The sequence below is a fragment of the Lupinus angustifolius genome, chromosome LG04, assembly GCF_001865875.1.
Source record: "Lupinus angustifolius cultivar Tanjil chromosome LG04, LupAngTanjil_v1.0, whole genome shotgun sequence".
Taxonomy (NCBI): domain Eukaryota; kingdom Viridiplantae; phylum Streptophyta; class Magnoliopsida; order Fabales; family Fabaceae; genus Lupinus; species Lupinus angustifolius.
The window spans coordinates 26,478,926-26,497,646 of NC_032012.1; the positions used below are offsets into that span (position 1 = coordinate 26,478,926).

Below are 18,721 nucleotides of genomic sequence, written 5' to 3' on the forward strand. Positions count from 1 at the left end.
TATATATATATATTACGTTGTATTTTCAAGTTCTACAACATATAAATATAAAGTCTCATCGCAAAACCTTAGAATAACTACATAATTAAGTATGGGTTTATAAAAAAGCTAGATAATTATGTAGTTCTTTGTTAATTGAGTATTTGAGTTATGTCGTTTGTTTTCATCTTAGGTAGACTTCATAAATCATATGAATAAATTATAGTTGATTTATAAGTTTATGGTTGTTTTTCGGTCGGAAATTAAATATCATTTCTCAGTGTCAGTTTTTTCTTTATTAATTACGTTTTTTATATGTACATTTAATCACTAATAACATTTTCTTTGAAATGGTTATATAAAACTAAAAAAATAATACTAAATGCCAGTTTTTTTTTTCTTTTTCCTGAACTACCAGATTTACCTACGTTCTAGGTAATTGATTATTATTTTTTGGTTTGTCTCAAAACAATTTGTTGCACAATTAGTTGAATTCAGTGCAATCTTCAGTTTCTCTTTTATAATCACGTCAAAGTTCCCCTACTTCTTCCTTTATTTTAACTTCTTTCTTTGCATTACTATTTACGTTTTAATGTCTCGATTTACATTTTAATTTCAAATCCTCACCTCCTAACATATATATTCTAATTAATTTATTCTAAAATATATAAATAAAATGGCTCTAGATTTCGTTTTTTATTATCTATTCAGAACACCATTGTTAATTTATCTGACTTTTAATTTATATAAACGTAAACATATTGTTCTTTATAAAAAAAGGTAAAATTGAATATTAATCAACTATCAACTAAATGTGCCATGCTTCTCTCTCTCTCTCTCTTTAATGGAAATCCATAGAATCTTTACAAGAGAAAGGATATGAGAAAATGATAAAGTGTATGAGTGATATTTTTGTTGGTACTATTAAATGCATTTTTCCATTGGATAAGGAATTAATCTCTCTTCTTCTTAGAGTGTATGATTATCTATTACAATAAGTATAGTTCCAAAAAATTGAACTCTTGACCTTTTGATATGTAACGAGACCTTATAGTACCATTATAACAACATTTTATTGGTGTATGAGTGAGAATTGATCCTGTATATACATTTACAATTCATGTATGACGGCTTAAGAATCTGAGATGGTGACTCATGTAAGGTAATTCATGAACTCACCAATAGCTGTTTAAATGTTTGGTTCTATATGAAGTATGGTAATTCATGGTAATAATAAGGAGATCGAAAATGGATTTACTCTCATCATGCGTTAACAATTGAGTACTTTTTAAATAAAAATCATATGCATGATGGATATTGTATATATTATTAATCCACACCCGGTATAATAATTAAGAAGGGGTGTTTCTTTTCATTTATTATAACTATTTACTAAATTAGTTAATTTGATGTATTAAACTAAATAAATTAAATAAAAAAACTATTAATTTAAAAGCTAATAATTTAGTCGGTGCTTAGTATATTGGGGTGTTTTTTTGGGGCATTACTATGATACATGAGTTAGTTTTATTTTCCCCTCTTGTTGTCTTATTTGGTTTATATAAATATTCTTGAAAATATGATTGGGTTTCCCAAAAATATCCTTAATTAAAAGTAAGAGTTAGAAAGGTAATGGTGTGGAGTCATTCTACACTAAAAAAGTACCGAAATTCAACATTCTTTACAATAAGTTACATGAGAATCTTACTTTTTCAGTCATTTCTTAATTAAAATTCTTCTATAAAACTTGAGAATTCAACATTTTCAGATGCAATTCTGATGAATATCAAAATATTTCTTGTATCAAATTTCACCTCATAAGAAATAAAAAAAGTTCAAATGGGTGGGTGCAATATACATTTCTTAATTTAATAAAAAACATTAATTTCATATTGGATATGTATATCATTCCTAACTTAAATTAGGGTTTCCCATTTTCAGACAAAAAAGGAAACTAGGGTTCATCATGTTTAAACAATTAGGAAGCTAGTGAAATGGGACATTCCTTGAAATAAGATACATGCTTCATATATTTACCTTAATACTCACATGAAAGATCTACAAACTACAGAAAACTCATCATATATAATTCAAGCATATATAAAAGATCACAAACTAAAGAAATTAAATCAACAAAATATTAGATAAAACATCATTTTGAGTGTGTAGACATATTATTACCAAAATGATGAAAAAGGTTAGAAATTCAAACTGGTTTCCATGCTGAGACAGTTAGCAAAAACCTATTTTGCCACCCTAAAGATATAGCCTTTGCTTCATCTCTTTCAGAAACCCTGAAACCCCCACCACCCTCTTCCTCAAATTGTAGTGGACAATAATGAGTCCTCATCTTCAAAAGAAGTTTTGCTTGGATTATAGATTTTGAGCTTATTTTGGTTCCACCAAAACCATGATTCTCCATCCTTGTTTTCCATGTTTCCATTCTCTCATATTTTGGACAATCCACACCATCAATGTCATAATAGTTGAGGATACTTTTGATCTCTTTCCCTAGAAGCTTCTTCTCAATCCTCAATCTTTCAGTGCTCTCAAGTGGAAGACAATCATCAAGTGAATCAAACATTGCTGCAAAGTAATGCAAAGTATCTGTGAACCTTGACAAGAAGGTCCTATTAGGACTCCTGCTACCTTCTTGTTCCACCAACACAACAATGGAAGGGTTAAGAGAATGAACAAATCCCAATGTGTCAGAGATCTTTAAGAAACAACTCAAAGTGTTCAAATAAGAAACCAAGTTCACTGCCACAGTCTCATTCTTCTTCTTCCTTAGGTTTATCACCCTTGACCCTCTCAGCAACCCTTGAAATTCAAACACAAGGTTACCAAAACCCTTTGAGAAGCTAATCAACCTAGACTCAGTTTCTTGAAGCTCTTTCAAGTTCTTACCAAATCCAGTTATCCTGAGAGATATTCTGTTTCCACTTGTTGCTTTCTCAGAAAGTGATTGAATAAGAGAAGGCCATTGAAAACCATAGGAAACATCAAAATCAATGACATGAATAGCACGGTTGTTTTTCTCTTCTTCTTTCTCAAACACTTCCAGAATTGCTTGATTTGCAGTGAAATGAGCAAATTGGTAGTAAGGTGAGACCCTATAGAGATCTGTGAATGCAAGAAACTCTTCCCCAGTTGTTGGTTCCTCCATGAGCATGTCATAGAATGGAGAGTTTCTAGTGAGAAGCCTTGCCACTAAGCCATCTGAAAAATAAGCAACTACACGTTGAACTGAGTCACCTTTCATGGAAACAATTTTATAGAGTTCAGTGAGGTTCTCTAAAGCTGAACCAAAGTTGTTGTTGTCAACTAAAGTGGCTGCTGTGAGAAGCAAAGGAAGGCCATTACCCTCTTCAACAATAACTCCTTTATTCCATAGCCTATGGTCTTGTCTTAGCATTTGATCCCTCACTTGAAGAAGCCTAAAGATCTTCCCTTCATAACAATCCTCATAAGGGTTCATACTATGAGTAGTACTCATAGAACTAGCAATATTATTATGATCCCTTATTATTATCTTTCCCTTCTTTTTCCTCTCTCTATCAGCAGCAACTGAAAGGGTAAGATTCAGAAGCTCATCTTCTGAATCTTCCATATGTGAAAAAAGAGTGAGAGAAAGAGAGAAACTGTGTTTGTGTGTGTGTGAGTGAGGGAAGATTAAGTCTATGACATAAAAGACTTTTATGACTTTTATGGGAGAGAACTCATAAAAATTCCTTCATGTCATGACATGAGTATAAATATAGGATCAAGAGTCCAAGATAGAAGGATATCTAACATACATTATTTTTCTTCCTTTTTTTTCCCTTTCCTATAATTTCTTTCTAATAAGACTGATAAATTAAGAAGGGTATCTTTTTATTCTTTAGAATCAGTGTCTTGGGTCAGGGAAAACACACATTGATTGATCTTATAATTATTATAATATTTCAAATCCATTATGGTTTTGTACTCCATTGGTAGTTGAGAAAGCTAAAAGTTTGGACTTAGAAGATTCCATATGCATTGGACAAGAGACAGCGGTGTCAATGAGGAATCAAATGTACCATCTTTGATGAATTCTCCTCAATTCATACACTAATTTACCCATTCTAATTAAATGCTCTAATAAATTCCCTTGATAATCTTATATTCCTTTACTAACAAGTACTAGTCTAATGGTGTAAAGTTCTGTTAGATATTTATGATGACCAAAAAATGTTTGATTTCTGGGAGCACATTTGTTGGAAAGACAGTCACGCATCATAAAAGAGATTAGTTCCTAACCCAAAATGTGATAAAATACCCTTAGTAATACAAAAAATAAAATCATATATTTCTTTTCTCCCACCATACATATTTCATTATCTTTGATCAATTATCTAAAAATTTATGTGTGTAATGGAAAATGCACATTATATATAGTATATGCTATGGTTAAGTTTGGATCATACTTGGAAAGAAATACACAAGTCACCAGTTTAAATTGAGTAACAGTTACCTTCTATTATTACTATTGCATGCTATTGTTAGAGAAATACAATAACGTTTTTTTATTGCAGACTAAACATGATTTCAGACATTACAAAAACATTAATAACATCAATCATGACCTTAATTAGGATCATGAACCCAAATATAAAACCTTCACACTAATGAATGAGTGAATGACAGGCTCTCAAATATATAGTTTAGCAACAATAGAAATTGTATGTATACATCAATTGTATTTGATAGAAAGTTAGAAACAAAAAAATGGATCCCTTTATTCTTCTCAACATGGTTTCTGAATGGAACAAATGAATGCTTCTTATAAGGATTTTGGTTTTGTTAGCTTATATTCGCTACAGAGGGATCTTCTGCAAAGAAACTTTTGATACTTTCTCTTCATATATAAATATGCCAAGACAAATGGATGCTAACAAAAGGTGACCTAACTTTCCCTGAGTGAACTAGACTATATTTTTATTTTTTGAATGCACTACATATATCTATGCATGCTTAGTCAACTTGATTTTTCTTCTTTTGGTAGTAAAACAATGGCTATAATTGAATTTAAACTATAAAGCATTTGGCCCTATGAATAATATGGGGACTTGATCACAGTAAGCAATATATCTCAGTTTTTTTCTGCTGTCTCTATATTTTGTAGCATATATTAAATCAACAATAGCATGTATTTTATTAATATTTTAACATTTCATCCAATCTCAAATTTCAACTTACATGATTATATACACAAAAAATATGGGGAAAAATGAAAAAAAATTATAATCATATTTGGAAACCAAATGAAAACTTATTGTAATTAAATCACTAGATTAACTAGGTAATTATAATCATATTTGGAAAAAAAAGTTTCTCTTTATAGAAATGATAGATGGTATTGGTGATTGAAGGTAGGAGAGCTACCATTATTTACATATCACATTTAATTAAGACAAGATTAATATTTGAAATAATCATAGGAGACTGTGTAGGATAATCTAAATTATAAAGGTGATCACATCAAATATGGGAAAGTTCTTAAATCTTGATTGTCTTGTTAATGAAGACACATAAGTTGGCATTAATATGCTCCAAACAGTGTACAAATATGGGATCAATCTCATGCAATATGAGGGTGACATATGGCATTCCAACTAGTTATTATCCAAACTCCATAGTGCAGGTAACAGAAGAAAAGAAAGCATCTACAATACATAGCACTTTTGTTCATATCCATAACAAATCTATAAAATAAAATATTACAAATTAGCAATTGAAAAAAAATAGCAGTAACAAACAAGACCAAAACCCAAATGCAAGAAACCTCTTTGTCCCAACTTGATGAATGGAAAGGTAAGTAATAGGGGTAAGGTAGAAAAACATGCCTTGGTGTCAGGTATACCCACGTGAGTTCTCTCTGCTACCCCATGTTAAAGACAATATCAGAATAATATTCCATATAATTTACACATATCACTTTATATGTATATATTTTTGTGATTTAAGTATAATCTTTTTATGTTATTAATTACATGCATATAGAATGTTAGACACTTATGATTATAAATAAAAAGAGGTTCAAAATTCTTTTACCCTTTCATGTTTCCTAATGCATATGCATGCGGGAAATGAATAAGAAATAGAAAGAAAAGAAAAGGAGGGAACATCCATGTATGTAGCAGATAGGATGAAGTAGACTGAAGAGAAGGGAAAGGGTGGTGTGTTAGAAAGAAGATGTGAAGCAAGGACATGTACTTCAATAGCATTCTCAATCTCAATCTCTCATTCATTCAGGTTAGTGGAAATTTTTTGGGTTTGTCAGACAACCCCACGTGAGGGTTTTTTCAACCCTATCTCTCTCTTTTTTTGTCAAGAATCAATATAGTATATACAGGTCCCTAGCTTCCAATCAAAATGTGTGTGTGTTTTTTCTTTACCCTTTGCGTGAGCATGTCCTCTTTGCGTGCGAAGATGAAAAAAGAAGAAGAAAGAAATGGTGGGGGTTGAATCAAAAGAGAGGATTGTATGTGTATGTGTATGTGTATGTGTATGTGTATGTGTGTGTAGTATGGTGTGGTGGGTTTTGCATAGATAGATAGCTATCATCGTGTCAGTCATCAAAAAAGCAAAAATGTGATGGATGGGGAAAGAGCAGTGTAGCAAGAAGGACAATGATCTGCTCTCCCGAAATCTGTCACAAATCAATCATATTATGTCACATCAGTTAAAAAAATTAAATATTCATAACTTTATCAATTTTGCTTCATTATGATTGGTTAGGGACATAGTTGGAGACAGAGTTGAGGATAATAGATCCCCACTCATTATTCATATATTCAGGATATCATACTGCTAAAATTATTACTCCAAATATTCAACTCATCACCAATTTAAAACAAATATACTGTAATAAGTTTAATTTCATGGTTACTTAATATCCACAGTATGATCAGCATAATTTTAATGTTATTTAAAAATAAAAGTCCTAAAATAAGTCTTCACTCTTAATTTCCAAAATAGGTAGTACGTTTTTCTATCGGCAAATGTTAATATTTACTGTAGGTGAGATTCGAACATTCAACCTTCTTTAGTTTACCATTTTTTCATAACCATCAAAACACCTTATAACTTCTTCGTGAGACTTGAACCCACAACTCCATTCAGTCATTCTTTAAATTATTTACTTTAACCATTAAACCATCTCGTGACTCTTTTACATTATCCTTTCATGTAACAAATCATACCATTTATCAACAAGTCGTTTGTCTAGTGATGTAAAGTTCCACTAGATCCCCAGAATGACTAAAAAGTAAAAGTTCAAAGTGAGAGTGACACATTATGAAAAGATTAGTTCTTATGGAAAAGAGTACTATTGGTAGTATAAAAACTCATACTCTTTATCCCTACTCACATGTTTTTTAAGAAAACTTCCTATGAAGTGTCTCATTCCATAATTACTCTATGTTAAGCGCACTTAAGAGTCTATAATTTAAGATCTTCATCATTAAACGTGTTGGACATGGAGCAATTCTAGATAAGTGACTTCATTAAAAAAAATCAGGAAGCCTATAAATAAGGATAAGCCATGTGGAAAAGACTTTGTTGATCTATGGGACAACCATTAAGGACAAGAATTTGTTGTTCCAAAACTTGTTCCAAACCAACCATATTATACCACGTCAGTTAATAAAATTAAATATTTATAACTTTATCAATTTTATTTCATTGTGATTGGTTAGAGACATAATTAGAAACACAGTTTGGGACATCAGATCTCCCTCCAATCATTAATCCATGGTATAGTATGTGTATGGACATTTGGAGAGTCAATTTTGGGGCAACCGACTTCGCAACACCCATATCATTTTTTTCAGTTCTTTAATTTGTAAATTAGGTATAACAAAGATGAGATTGAGAAGTGAGTAGATCAAACTAACTTCCAAAAATGTAGTATAAACATAGTTCATCACAAGTTAGCATCATGAAATCGACTTAAAAGTATTTAGTGTTTATTTAACGGTCAAGTTTCACATTAGATATAAAAGAAATGATGAAAGAGCTTATAATGTGGGAAAAAACTTATAAAACTATTATTTTAATGTTGTGATTTAAGAAATATTGTTTCATTTGTGGCTCTTTATTCTTCTCATACTCTCGAAACAATTGAATTCTCTTATGGGTAGAGGCTCATCGGTCGCGATCTAGCCCAACAAGTACTATTAGAGCTGATAGTTCGTCTGAGACATGATGTACTTAATGAGGATCAGACTTATAAGTGTGTGATACCTATATTTGAGGAGTAGATTGTTAGACTTATTCAAGTGTGAAGTCTCGTATTAGAATGAAGGAAACAATGAAATAGCTTATAGGTGGAAAAGACTCATGCAACTATTACCTTAAAATTTTAGTTTAAAACGTGATATTTCAGTTATATCTTTCTTCTCTTCTCATACTCCACCAAGTTCATAAGTCAATACCCAAAAAAAACAACTTCTAAACATTAAAATATATGGACAATTGGGCAGATTTTTTAGAATAAAAGTGGAGGGAATGATTTTGACATTTTATTTTTTATTCACGTAAATTTCCCTATTGATGCATGACAATTTGGGGATAGTGCGACATAGCATGTGTGTACACCAAAGGATTCACAACACTTTCTTTTATTATTCTAGAATAACAATCAACCCTATATCGTAATATTTTATCACAAATTAAATTTATAAACAAAACATTAGTATTCATTTTTTAATAATTTCATTTATAATTTTTCTTACTCTCACGTTAATTTTAATAATCGTGTTATCCTCCCTTTAATTTACTCTAATTCAAATTTTTGCAAATCTTCTCCACATATCTTTACCTAAAACGGGAATCAATTAGCATTTTTTTCATGCACTTATTCTCACCACGCTTATATTCAATACAACATTGTTATCTCTGCTAACATTCAGCCTAATATTTATTTACATGAGCTTAATATAGTGAGTTTTATTAATGTTATGGACCCTATCATTTAACCAAAATTATAAATACATTTGTATTGAGTAATTTAAATAGTATAATATGAAAGTAAGAGTGAAAGAAATGTAATGTTGTGGCCCCACATTTGTATGACATGATCCGTGAAATCATGGCTTTGTATTTTCTCGAGTATTGGGAATACCATTATTTTATTTGTGACACCATCACCTAGATGTTAATTGTCTGCATCCTAAGATGCAAAACTATTTGCTTCTACAACTTTTGTCTTCTCTCAAAATTTACAATTTGTATAGCACCATACTAAGTGTTAATATTTTGATTGAAGAATTAATGTGGATGCAATTACGAGTGATTACATCTGTTATCCTATACTTTGTGTCACTCCATATGTTATGGGTTTATAATTGGTCAAAAAAATACTTAATAATTATTTTAACTTAAATATTTTTTTTTTGACCATTCACAAGTTCATGGCACATGGAATGACACAATTATGACTTTCCTTGTATTACCGATTCTCCCACTGTCCCACTCCCCTTCATGGCATCTTTGACACGCTCTAAAATACCAATGATGACTTTATATGTATAATAAATTAATAATCATGATTATAAGCATGGAGATGGTAAAGAATAACTTTTTCCCATGGTATAATTAAAATTATCTTCTCATAATCCTACGAGTAAATGTGTGTAATTGATTATCCCAATAAATGTCGCTCAAATCAAACTTTTCACCCTTGACCTAATGTTTATTAGAGTGTACTAACCAATACCTTAAAAGTGTTAATTAATGAATTTAGAAGGGAGATATTTTATGAGGAAAGGGTGAGAGTATAATATTTAAAGGTCTTGACTGTAGTTTTTCAAACACATGTTTTTCCCTCTTAAATTATTAACGAGTGGCATCAATATCTTTTGGATTACGGTGTTTAATAAGTGGGAACCAAACAATGTTTATTCAGCTTTTGTTTCATACCTATATATTTTTTTGTTCTTTCGAGTAGCAATTTTTTTAACCATATTAATTATTCACAATTCAAGTACTCACGTTAGATATTTTATGTTACTTCACAACTTACACAAATGAGACAACTCTAGAAATAGGTTGACATTTTAAATTACAATATTATATTATGTAGTCAGTAGAAATCTGCTATTCAATTAAGAAAATAAAGATTTGGGCTGTTCAAATTCATGTGGTTTTTATTGTGATGAGTTGTAGTTTAGTTCAAGTTTCTAAAAATGTAATTACATTACTTAGGTAACTGACACAAGTGAAAATGGCTTTGTGGAAAATTAAAATGGTTCAACAAAATGATGTGTGATTTTGAGTTTTCAAAAGAAAGGAGAAAACAAGATACATATCAAATATCTTAGAGGAATCATTTATCTTTTAAAGAGTTAGAGTTGAAGAGAACAAGATACATAAAAGTGACATGTATAATAAGTCTTGCTGTCATGAGCATAACCCTATCAAAGTTTTTAATTTCAGGTCTAACTAACTTCGTTTTTTTGTTGAAGATTTCAATTATTTCATAATAATATGTAGTATTAGCTTTTCCTATATATATAGGAACAATTTCAGGTCTAAACATTCTTTTTTCCATTTTCCCCAAACATAAGACATCACCATCCATTTTCCAAACCCCATAGGATAGGAGCAATAAAAAAGAGATGATTTATTTAATGAGCTATGTGAAAGTGAGGATTATTATATCATAATCAATTTAATTTGATAAATGAGACTTTGACATTATCCAAAACCAAAATTAAGAATTAAAAATAAAAGCAAATCAATGAGTAGAATGGTTAAAGGAAACATAAAAAAGAACCATTTGTTATGAAATGGAACATGATAAGATTGGACAAGTTGAAATCATGTGCATGGCATCAGGTCAAGTTCAGGTGAGAACAATTAAATTTTATAATAACTCAGTACATGCAAGTATAGTGAAATCTTTAATAAATTCAATGACTGAGTCAGAATTCTAACATGAGTGTGAAGAACCTATCAAAAAATTTCTACATACATCAAAACAATCCAAATTTAGAGGTGAAATATGAGTAGAAGCTGTTGTGGTGGAAGTGATGGTTGGGTCATTGGATGCTTTGTTTTATCTTCTAAAGCATAAATGAATGTTGTCACAAATGTATTGAAACAAGAGATATCATAAAAACATACCAAAATATTATGTACCATGAATGATGACACTGCAGCACCTTAGATCATACTTCGAGTGAAACATTTCTCTTCTTTCGCAAACAATGGGGAAGTCACTGAGCTGTAGCACAACCACTGCAGAAGATGGCTAGCAGAGTTTTCACAACTTCAACAGATATGGAAGAGACTGGCCAACTAAATCATACCATGCCCACTAGCAAAAACAATGTCAATAAAAACTCACTTTTAATTTGTTGCCTTTTGACGACTATTCCTCTTCTCATCCGTCCTATGACGGAACAACTTGGCTATGTGTCTCCTTTCGCAGTCCTGGGCATAAAAAAACAACAAAACATGATATTTGCATCCTTGATGCTTTAATAACTACGGCTGTGGAATCAACTATTATAGCATAAAGCAAGTATCTATATGTAACTGTGTTTGATTTTCTTCACCTTGAACATGTTAAGATGAAAAGGTTTGTCAGGATTCATCCTTCTCAGCTTCTGGTAAGTATATGCGAAACTTAGCTGATCACGAGGAGTAAACCGGTCAACTTCATTGAACCAAAGACATGAGAACAAATTTGACATTGGGGTGTGTGCTCTAATAATAAATGAACCTTCAGGTACATCTGTCAAAAGAAAACATATGTATATATTGGGAATCGGTCATTGGCAGTACATCTACTGAATGACCTTAGAGAATTGACAGAAAAAAAATCATTAAAAGAACATACTGCTTGAGAGAAGCTTGTTTGGATCCGATGCATTAAATCTTTTCAGTCCGTCAGCCTGGTAAAACGCAAATTGTTGATCTATAACTGTATGGTTATACTTGTTCAATTTCTTATTTTGTGCAACCTCTTCCCACACACAATGCCGGTCATAGTGATTGGATATTGCAAATTCATAACCCTTCCGCCACAGGAAATACTCCAAGATATGTAAAGGATCCAGCTGAAGACGTAATTTGCTATCCAACCAAATAGAATACCTGAATCGAAATTTCACAGAAAACCAGAAGCACAAACTTATTGACATAAAAAAGGTTATAAAAACAAATAGTAACTAAGAAATACAATCAATAATAATCTTGCTGAAAGTGTTCAGACATCTATACAGCATCAAGATCGCAGCACACTTATTGGATTCAAATCCAGAATAAAAGGAACATGGTTTCACAATTCACATGCATAAAGCCTTATATGTCTTCTCATTGATTGACATAGAGGTAACATAACCCCACTTTGTAAGTAGTTAAGCACAAGCATTAAGGAGTATTGCTTTCATTATGAATCGTGCAATAACTGAAATAAGATACATAAAGGGGGGCTCGGAAATAATTGAAATAAGATACATTAAGGAGTTTTTTTATTTCCTATATAAAGCATAATAACATCTCAGGCTCCTCAGGTTATTATTGACATTGAACAATGAAATTTGAATCTTTTGGGATTGTTCACTAACTAGTTCCTGTTGTTGTTTATAGATAATACATCACCATCCGGAGTTTGAAGTCAAAAAGACTAATAAATATATTAAAATAATCAATACCATCTACAATAATTATCACAACCTTCTCTTTTAAACTAATATTATCATCAAACCTGTGGGTGTTTACTGCCCACTCAGTACTTACCATAACTAAAATTGCATCCAAATCAATAGTCAAATTAAGAAGAAAATCAGATATGTCTACTCAGACTCAATCTCACCTTGCAAAAGGAAAAAGCCGATGGGGCAATAGCTTAGGTATTTTGCCTACTCTTCGCATATCATCATAGGGCAGATTCTTCACTACCACTAATTTCCAAAAGCCAATGAAACCCATGCTATCAGGCTCGTGCCCTTCAGAAATTAGTGTTTGCACCGTAACTTCATCAGTAAACATAACAAAGCACACATTCTTCCTTGAAAAACGAGTGATCTGAAATCACAATGATTTAGATTAGTGTAACTAAACATGATTAATGACAATTGCAACAACAGTTCAAAGTTGGCCACATAAGAAGCTGTTTTTCATATTCCAACAGTTACATCAACTCACTTTCAAATATACAATAACATTCTATGCTTATAGAAAGGTCAATTTTGAGAATGGTATGTTATGACTTATGATTGAATCAGTTGGTAATGCATAAAACATTACCATGAGTATGCCTAGAATCTATCATCACTTCTCATTACTTACAAAAGTAGCACCTGTAAGGAGAGTGTCTATTTTTTTACCCATGTATGAAGCCAAACATTTGATACCCGACTCTTACAAGGAAACAGACTTTCTAATGCATGTTAAGTATTTTCAAGGTTGAATGCTTTTCAGTCGCTACAGGCCATGATAAAATTCCAATTAATTTCCGTATATATATTATGTGTGTGTGATTATCTCAATGTTGAAAAATTCCTGTTCTGTTTGCTGTTCAGCGTTCCAAACATGCACTTGTATGCTGACAACCATTTTAAAAGTTAAAACAAAAAAACTAGTCGCTAGTTCCTAGAGACATTTGGGCAATATTACGATCAAAACTCGTAAGACTATTTAAATCAGAATAATTGCAGATGCAGCAAAAACTAAAATCCCCACTGCTTTTTCTTTAATGGAACTGAGACTACAATATTATTTTGCCGAAAAAATTGCACCATGTGATTATTAACCTCCAAATACCTTTCCAAGCCCACAAATTGAAATAATAGACAAAGTAGATCCATTACCGTTTTGGTGGCTGGGGTCCTCAAGCGATCAGAATTTCCAAATATGCATGAAATCACAGCAATATGGCATCTGCTAATGTAATTTTCGTCATCTTCTGACAAGTCAAATCCAGTGCTAGAGGACCCTTCAGGACCTTTGACAAAACCACAGCTTATTTTCTGATCACGTCTTATTTTGTGCAACCTCTTCCCACACACAATGCCGGTCATAGTGATTGGATATTGCAAATTCATAACCCTTCCGCCACAGGAAATACTCCAAGATATGTAAAGGATCCAGCTGAAGACGTAATTTGCTATCCAACCAAATAGAATACCTGAATCGAAATTTCACAGAAAACCAGAAGCACAAACTTATTGACATAAAAAAGGTTATAAAAACAAATAGTAACTAAGAAATACAATCAATAATAATCTTGCTGAAAGTGTTCAGACATCTATACAGCATCAAGATCGCAGCACACTTATTGGATTCAAATCCAGAATAAAAGGAACATGGTTTCACAATTCACATGCATAAAGCCTTATATGTCTTCTCATTGATTGACATAGAGGTAACATAACCCCACTTTGTAAGTAGTTAAGCACAAGCATTAAGGAGTATTGCTTTCATTATGAATCGTGCAATAACTGAAATAAGATACATAAAGGGGGGCTCGGAAATAATTGAAATAAGATACATTAAGGAGTTTTTTTATTTCCTATATAAAGCATAATAACATCTCAGGCTCCTCAGGTTATTATTGACATTGAACAATGAAATTTGAATCTTTTGGGATTGTTCACTAACTAGTTCCTGTTGTTGTTTATAGATAATACATCACCATCCGGAGTTTGAAGTCAAAAAGACTAATAAATATATTAAAATAATCAATACCATCTACAATAATTATCACAACCTTCTCTTTTAAACTAATATTATCATCAAACCTGTGGGTGTTTACTGCCCACTCAGTACTTACCATAACTAAAATTGCATCCAAATCAATAGTCAAATTAAGAAGAAAATCAGATATGTCTACTCAGACTCAATCTCACCTTGCAAAAGGAAAAAGCCGATGGGGCAATAGCTTAGGTATTTTGCCTACTCTTCGCATATCATCATAGGGCAGATTCTTCACTACCACTAATTTCCAAAAGCCAATGAAACCCATGCTATCAGGCTCGTGCCCTTCAGAAATTAGTGTTTGCACCGTAACTTCATCAGTAAACATAACAAAGCACACATTCTTCCTTGAAAAACGAGTGATCTGAAATCACAATGATTTAGATTAGTGTAACTAAACATGATTAATGACAATTGCAACAACAGTTCAAAGTTGGCCACATAAGAAGCTGTTTTTCATATTCCAACAGTTACATCAACTCACTTTCAAATATACAATAACATTCTATGCTTATAGAAAGGTCAATTTTGAGAATGGTATGTTATGACTTATGATTGAATCAGTTGGTAATGCATAAAACATTACCATGAGTATGCCTAGAATCTATCATCACTTCTCATTACTTACAAAAGTAGCACCTGTAAGGAGAGTGTCTATTTTTTTACCCATGTATGAAGCCAAACATTTGATACCCGACTCTTACAAGGAAACAGACTTTCTAATGCATGTTAAGTATTTTCAAGGTTGAATGCTTTTCAGTCGCTACAGGCCATGATAAAATTCCAATTAATTTCCGTATATATATTATGTGTGTGTGATTATCTCAATGTTGAAAAATTCCTGTTCTGTTTGCTGTTCAGCGTTCCAAACATGCACTTGTATGCTGACAACCATTTTAAAAGTTAAAACAAAAAAACTAGTCGCTAGTTCCTAGAGACATTTGGGCAATATTACGATCAAAACTCGTAAGACTATTTAAATCAGAATAATTGCAGATGCAGCAAAAACTAAAATCCCCACTGCTTTTTCTTTAATGGAACTGAGACTACAATATTATTTTGCCGAAAAAATTGCACCATGTGATTATTAACCTCCAAATACCTTTCCAAGCCCACAAATTGAAATAATAGACAAAGTAGATCCATTACCGTTTTGGTGGCTGGGGTCCTCAAGCGATCAGAATTTCCAAATATGCATGAAATCACAGCAATATGGCATCTGCTAATGTAATTTTCGTCATCTTCTGACAAGTCAAATCCAGTGCTAGAGGACCCTTCAGGACCTTTGACAAAACCACAGCTTATTTTCTGATCACGTGCAAGAAATGAACTTTCTCTCTCTTCCAAGCTCTGATGACCTGCAAATCTGGGCATCCATTGTTCACCTCCCAGGGGCTTCTCCTCTATATCCGTATAGTGTAAGTTAAATCTTGCAAATTTTCGACTTTCTAGAGGTTCTACAAGCTGTGAAGTCGAGTTTAATAACTTCATCTCGCAGGATGCTGGAAAATAGGCAAAATAAGCAGGTTAGAGAGCATGTTTTCCCTTTTTTATATTTTTTATGGATATGTTCACAGCCTTATCCCGCAAGCAGAGATGCCTGGTAGAAGAAATATTACCATGAAACAATGCTTGAAAGCAAAACAGTGGTTTGAAAGGGGCTTGGTATGTCTAAAAGCAGCTATAATAATTCTATGTAAATCAATTGAGATATATCTACATAGACTTGAAACTCTTTGTAAACTATACTGCTTTCTCTGAAAACTGTTTTTAAATAATAAAAAACATTTTAGTTCCAGAATACTATGGAATACTTTAAAATTTAGAAACCATCTCAATTGAGCCTATTAATCTTAGTATAATATATATGTATATCTAACTTCATCGGTATGCGGTTTAATTAGTGAATTAGTGAACCACCAGTTGAACCGCTATATCACCATACCAGTACCCGACCGGTTTGATGACAGGTGATACAACAACAGATATTTTAGGAGATCAACTAACAACACCATCAGAAAATATAAAATTCACCTGAAAACTTGCGCCGCTTGGGTTTCTTCTTTGTTTCTGGATGTGATTTTCTATTTGATTGTCCATTACTCTCATGTCTAGATATCGCTTTTCCATCCTGAGAAGCTTTTAAGGAAGATGCCCCCTCAGCATCCTCAGAAGAATTATCATCATTGTTTCCCGCATCTAAAGAATCCAGGGATTCTTTCTGTACTTCATTGCCCGATCTTCGCACATTAGAATTAGAAGGTTTCCCTCTCATACTTCTACTATCATCAGAGTCATCTGTCTGAGCATCATGAAAATCGAAAAAGTCATCATAGTCATCATCAATGTCATCGACTACATTCTTCTTTTGCAGATCAGCTTCATGTGACACTTTCCTGCCATCTTCAGTGAGGTGCTCCACACTCTTCAAGGAGGCCTCATATTCTGCTTCATACCTCTTCAATTCATGCCTTCCAGCTTCATTATACAAGCCAACACCTTTTCGCTTTAAACCTACATAAGAATCATCTTGAATAGACCTCACATCATGATTCATCTTCACAGGAGTATCCTCTTCAGTATCCTTACTTCTCGTATCCTCATTATAATCATCATCCCTTCTCCTATCATCCTTATCCCAATATCTCGAATCTCGTCCGTGTCCTCCAGATGTGTTCCCAAAGTCAAGAACTTTCTTCCTCTCTATCCGTGGTACATTTGTAAGAAAATCAGAATCATTCTTTACATCATCAGTATCTTCACCATTGTTACTTATGTCTGCAACGACAGATTAGCAATCTTAAAAATCACCTAAACAAAATCATTTTAAAAAAATCCAAAACAAATACTGTCTCAGCAAAAAAAAACATTCCACTGATAAACAAGTCAAAATTTAGTTTCACAAAAAAATGGATAAAACCATTGAACTCATTCTACGAAGCCAAGTGATGCAAAATCTCAGATTCAAACACTCTTTTCCACTTTACAACTTCCACCAGCAAACTAAACAAGAAATTAAAGTCAAATTCATGCAAAACCAACAATGCCAAATTCATATAGCCACTCAAAAATCACCCTACACTAAAATCAAATAAATAAATAACAGAGAATAAAAGAAATAGAAGTTGTACCTTGTCTAGAGATGTAAGAAAAGGCGAGGAAAGTTAGAACAAGAACGAGGAAGAGGAAGAGAACGATTGCAAGCATTGAAAGGTTTGTTACCCTACTAGATCGCGCCGATCGCCGGAGACGGTGCTGCTTGTTAGTAACAGCAGCGGCGCGAATACCGACGGCGACATGATCGGAGGAACCGTTATGATGATCGTGGGTCCCACTAACCCTCACTCCAAACCTCTCAATTCCTTGTTGCCTGTGCTGAGCCATACCATTACACTGAAGCTAACACTTTCTCTCTTTCTCTCTCTCTCTCTCTCTCTCTGTGTGTGTTTCTAAATAAGGAGAGAGAGAATTTTGAATTTTGATTTGAAGAGAGATTGGAGAAATTGGGAAAAGTGGGTGGGTGGGTGAACAAGAGTGTGAAGCAAGTGACACAACAACCAGAAGTTTCAGCTTTTTTGTTAATAAACGATTAATGATAAGTGATTAATTTTTTAATCCATTTCGGTAAACGAAACAGAGGTACCGGGTGACGGTTGCCGCCGGGAACATAGGCGGAGAGTAGCTTTTTACTTGTTAGATAATCTAATAATAAGATGAATGATCCACTTACTAGAAAGTTAGATTTTTAACTTCTCATTCTGACCATCAATTTTAACACATATAATAATTTTAATTAATAAATAAATTTAAATTATTTGATATCTATAAAATTAATAACTAGAATAAAAACTCGTGGAATAAGTAAATCCTCGTTCATAACTTAAAAGTTCTTACCTTCACCTAATAATGAATGGGGTTCAAGAAAAATTAGTTTAAATTAGTTTTAGGCTTTTGTTAAGTAACTAACTAAAATGTCCTCATAGTAAAGAAGTCAAAAATAATATTTCTTACG

General features: G+C 32.4%; 2 protein-coding genes across 6 annotated transcripts; both read right to left on the reverse strand.

Annotated features, from left to right (window-relative positions):
- On the reverse strand, nucleotides 2,104-3,724 carry LOC109346712 (scarecrow-like protein 21). The gene has a single exon (XM_019586429.1). It carries the CDS (start codon nucleotides 3,587-3,589, stop codon nucleotides 2,186-2,188), a length of 1,404 nt encoding a protein of 467 aa, XP_019441974.1. The 5' UTR covers nucleotides 3,590-3,724; the 3' UTR covers nucleotides 2,104-2,185.
- On the reverse strand, nucleotides 10,855-18,399 carry LOC109346713. 5 transcript variants are annotated; one of them, XM_019586433.1, is made up of 9 exons: nucleotides 17,841-18,398; nucleotides 16,744-17,487; nucleotides 16,005-16,211; nucleotides 13,824-13,969; nucleotides 12,827-13,038; nucleotides 11,849-12,105; nucleotides 11,565-11,743; nucleotides 11,354-11,439; nucleotides 10,855-11,244 (listed from the first exon to the last, which is right to left on the reverse strand). In XM_019586433.1, exons 1-8 carry the CDS (start codon nucleotides 18,091-18,093, stop codon nucleotides 11,356-11,358), a joined length of 2,082 nt encoding a protein of 693 aa, XP_019441978.1. In that variant the 5' UTR covers nucleotides 18,094-18,398; the 3' UTR covers nucleotides 10,855-11,244; nucleotides 11,354-11,355. The 5 variants fall into 5 exon arrangements, with proteins under 5 accessions (XP_019441978.1, XP_019441975.1, XP_019441976.1 ...); XM_019586430.1 differs by having other exon boundaries at nucleotides 10,889-11,439; XM_019586431.1 differs by lacking the exons at nucleotides 12,827-13,038; nucleotides 13,824-13,969 and adding exons at nucleotides 14,008-14,140; nucleotides 14,862-15,073 and having other exon boundaries at nucleotides 10,889-11,439; nucleotides 11,849-11,972; nucleotides 15,859-16,211.

Bases quoted from the DNA above. Each gene is read 5' to 3' on its own strand.
- LOC109346712 (XM_019586429.1), bottom strand. From the start codon at position 3,589: ATGGAAGATTCAGAAGATGAGCTTCTGAATCTTACCCTTTCAGTTGCT.
- LOC109346713 (XM_019586433.1), bottom strand. From the start codon at position 18,093: ATGGCTCAGCACAGGCAACAAGGAATTGAGAGGTTTGGAGTGAGGGTT. The intron at 16,212-16,743 runs GTGAATTTTATA...CCTATTTTCCAG, and splicing joins CAAGCGGCGCAAGTTTTCAG to CATCCTGCGAGATGAAGTTA. The intron at 12,106-12,826 runs GTGAGATTGAGT...ATTTCGATTCAG, and splicing joins CGGCTTTTTCCTTTTGCAAG to GTATTCTATTTGGTTGGATA.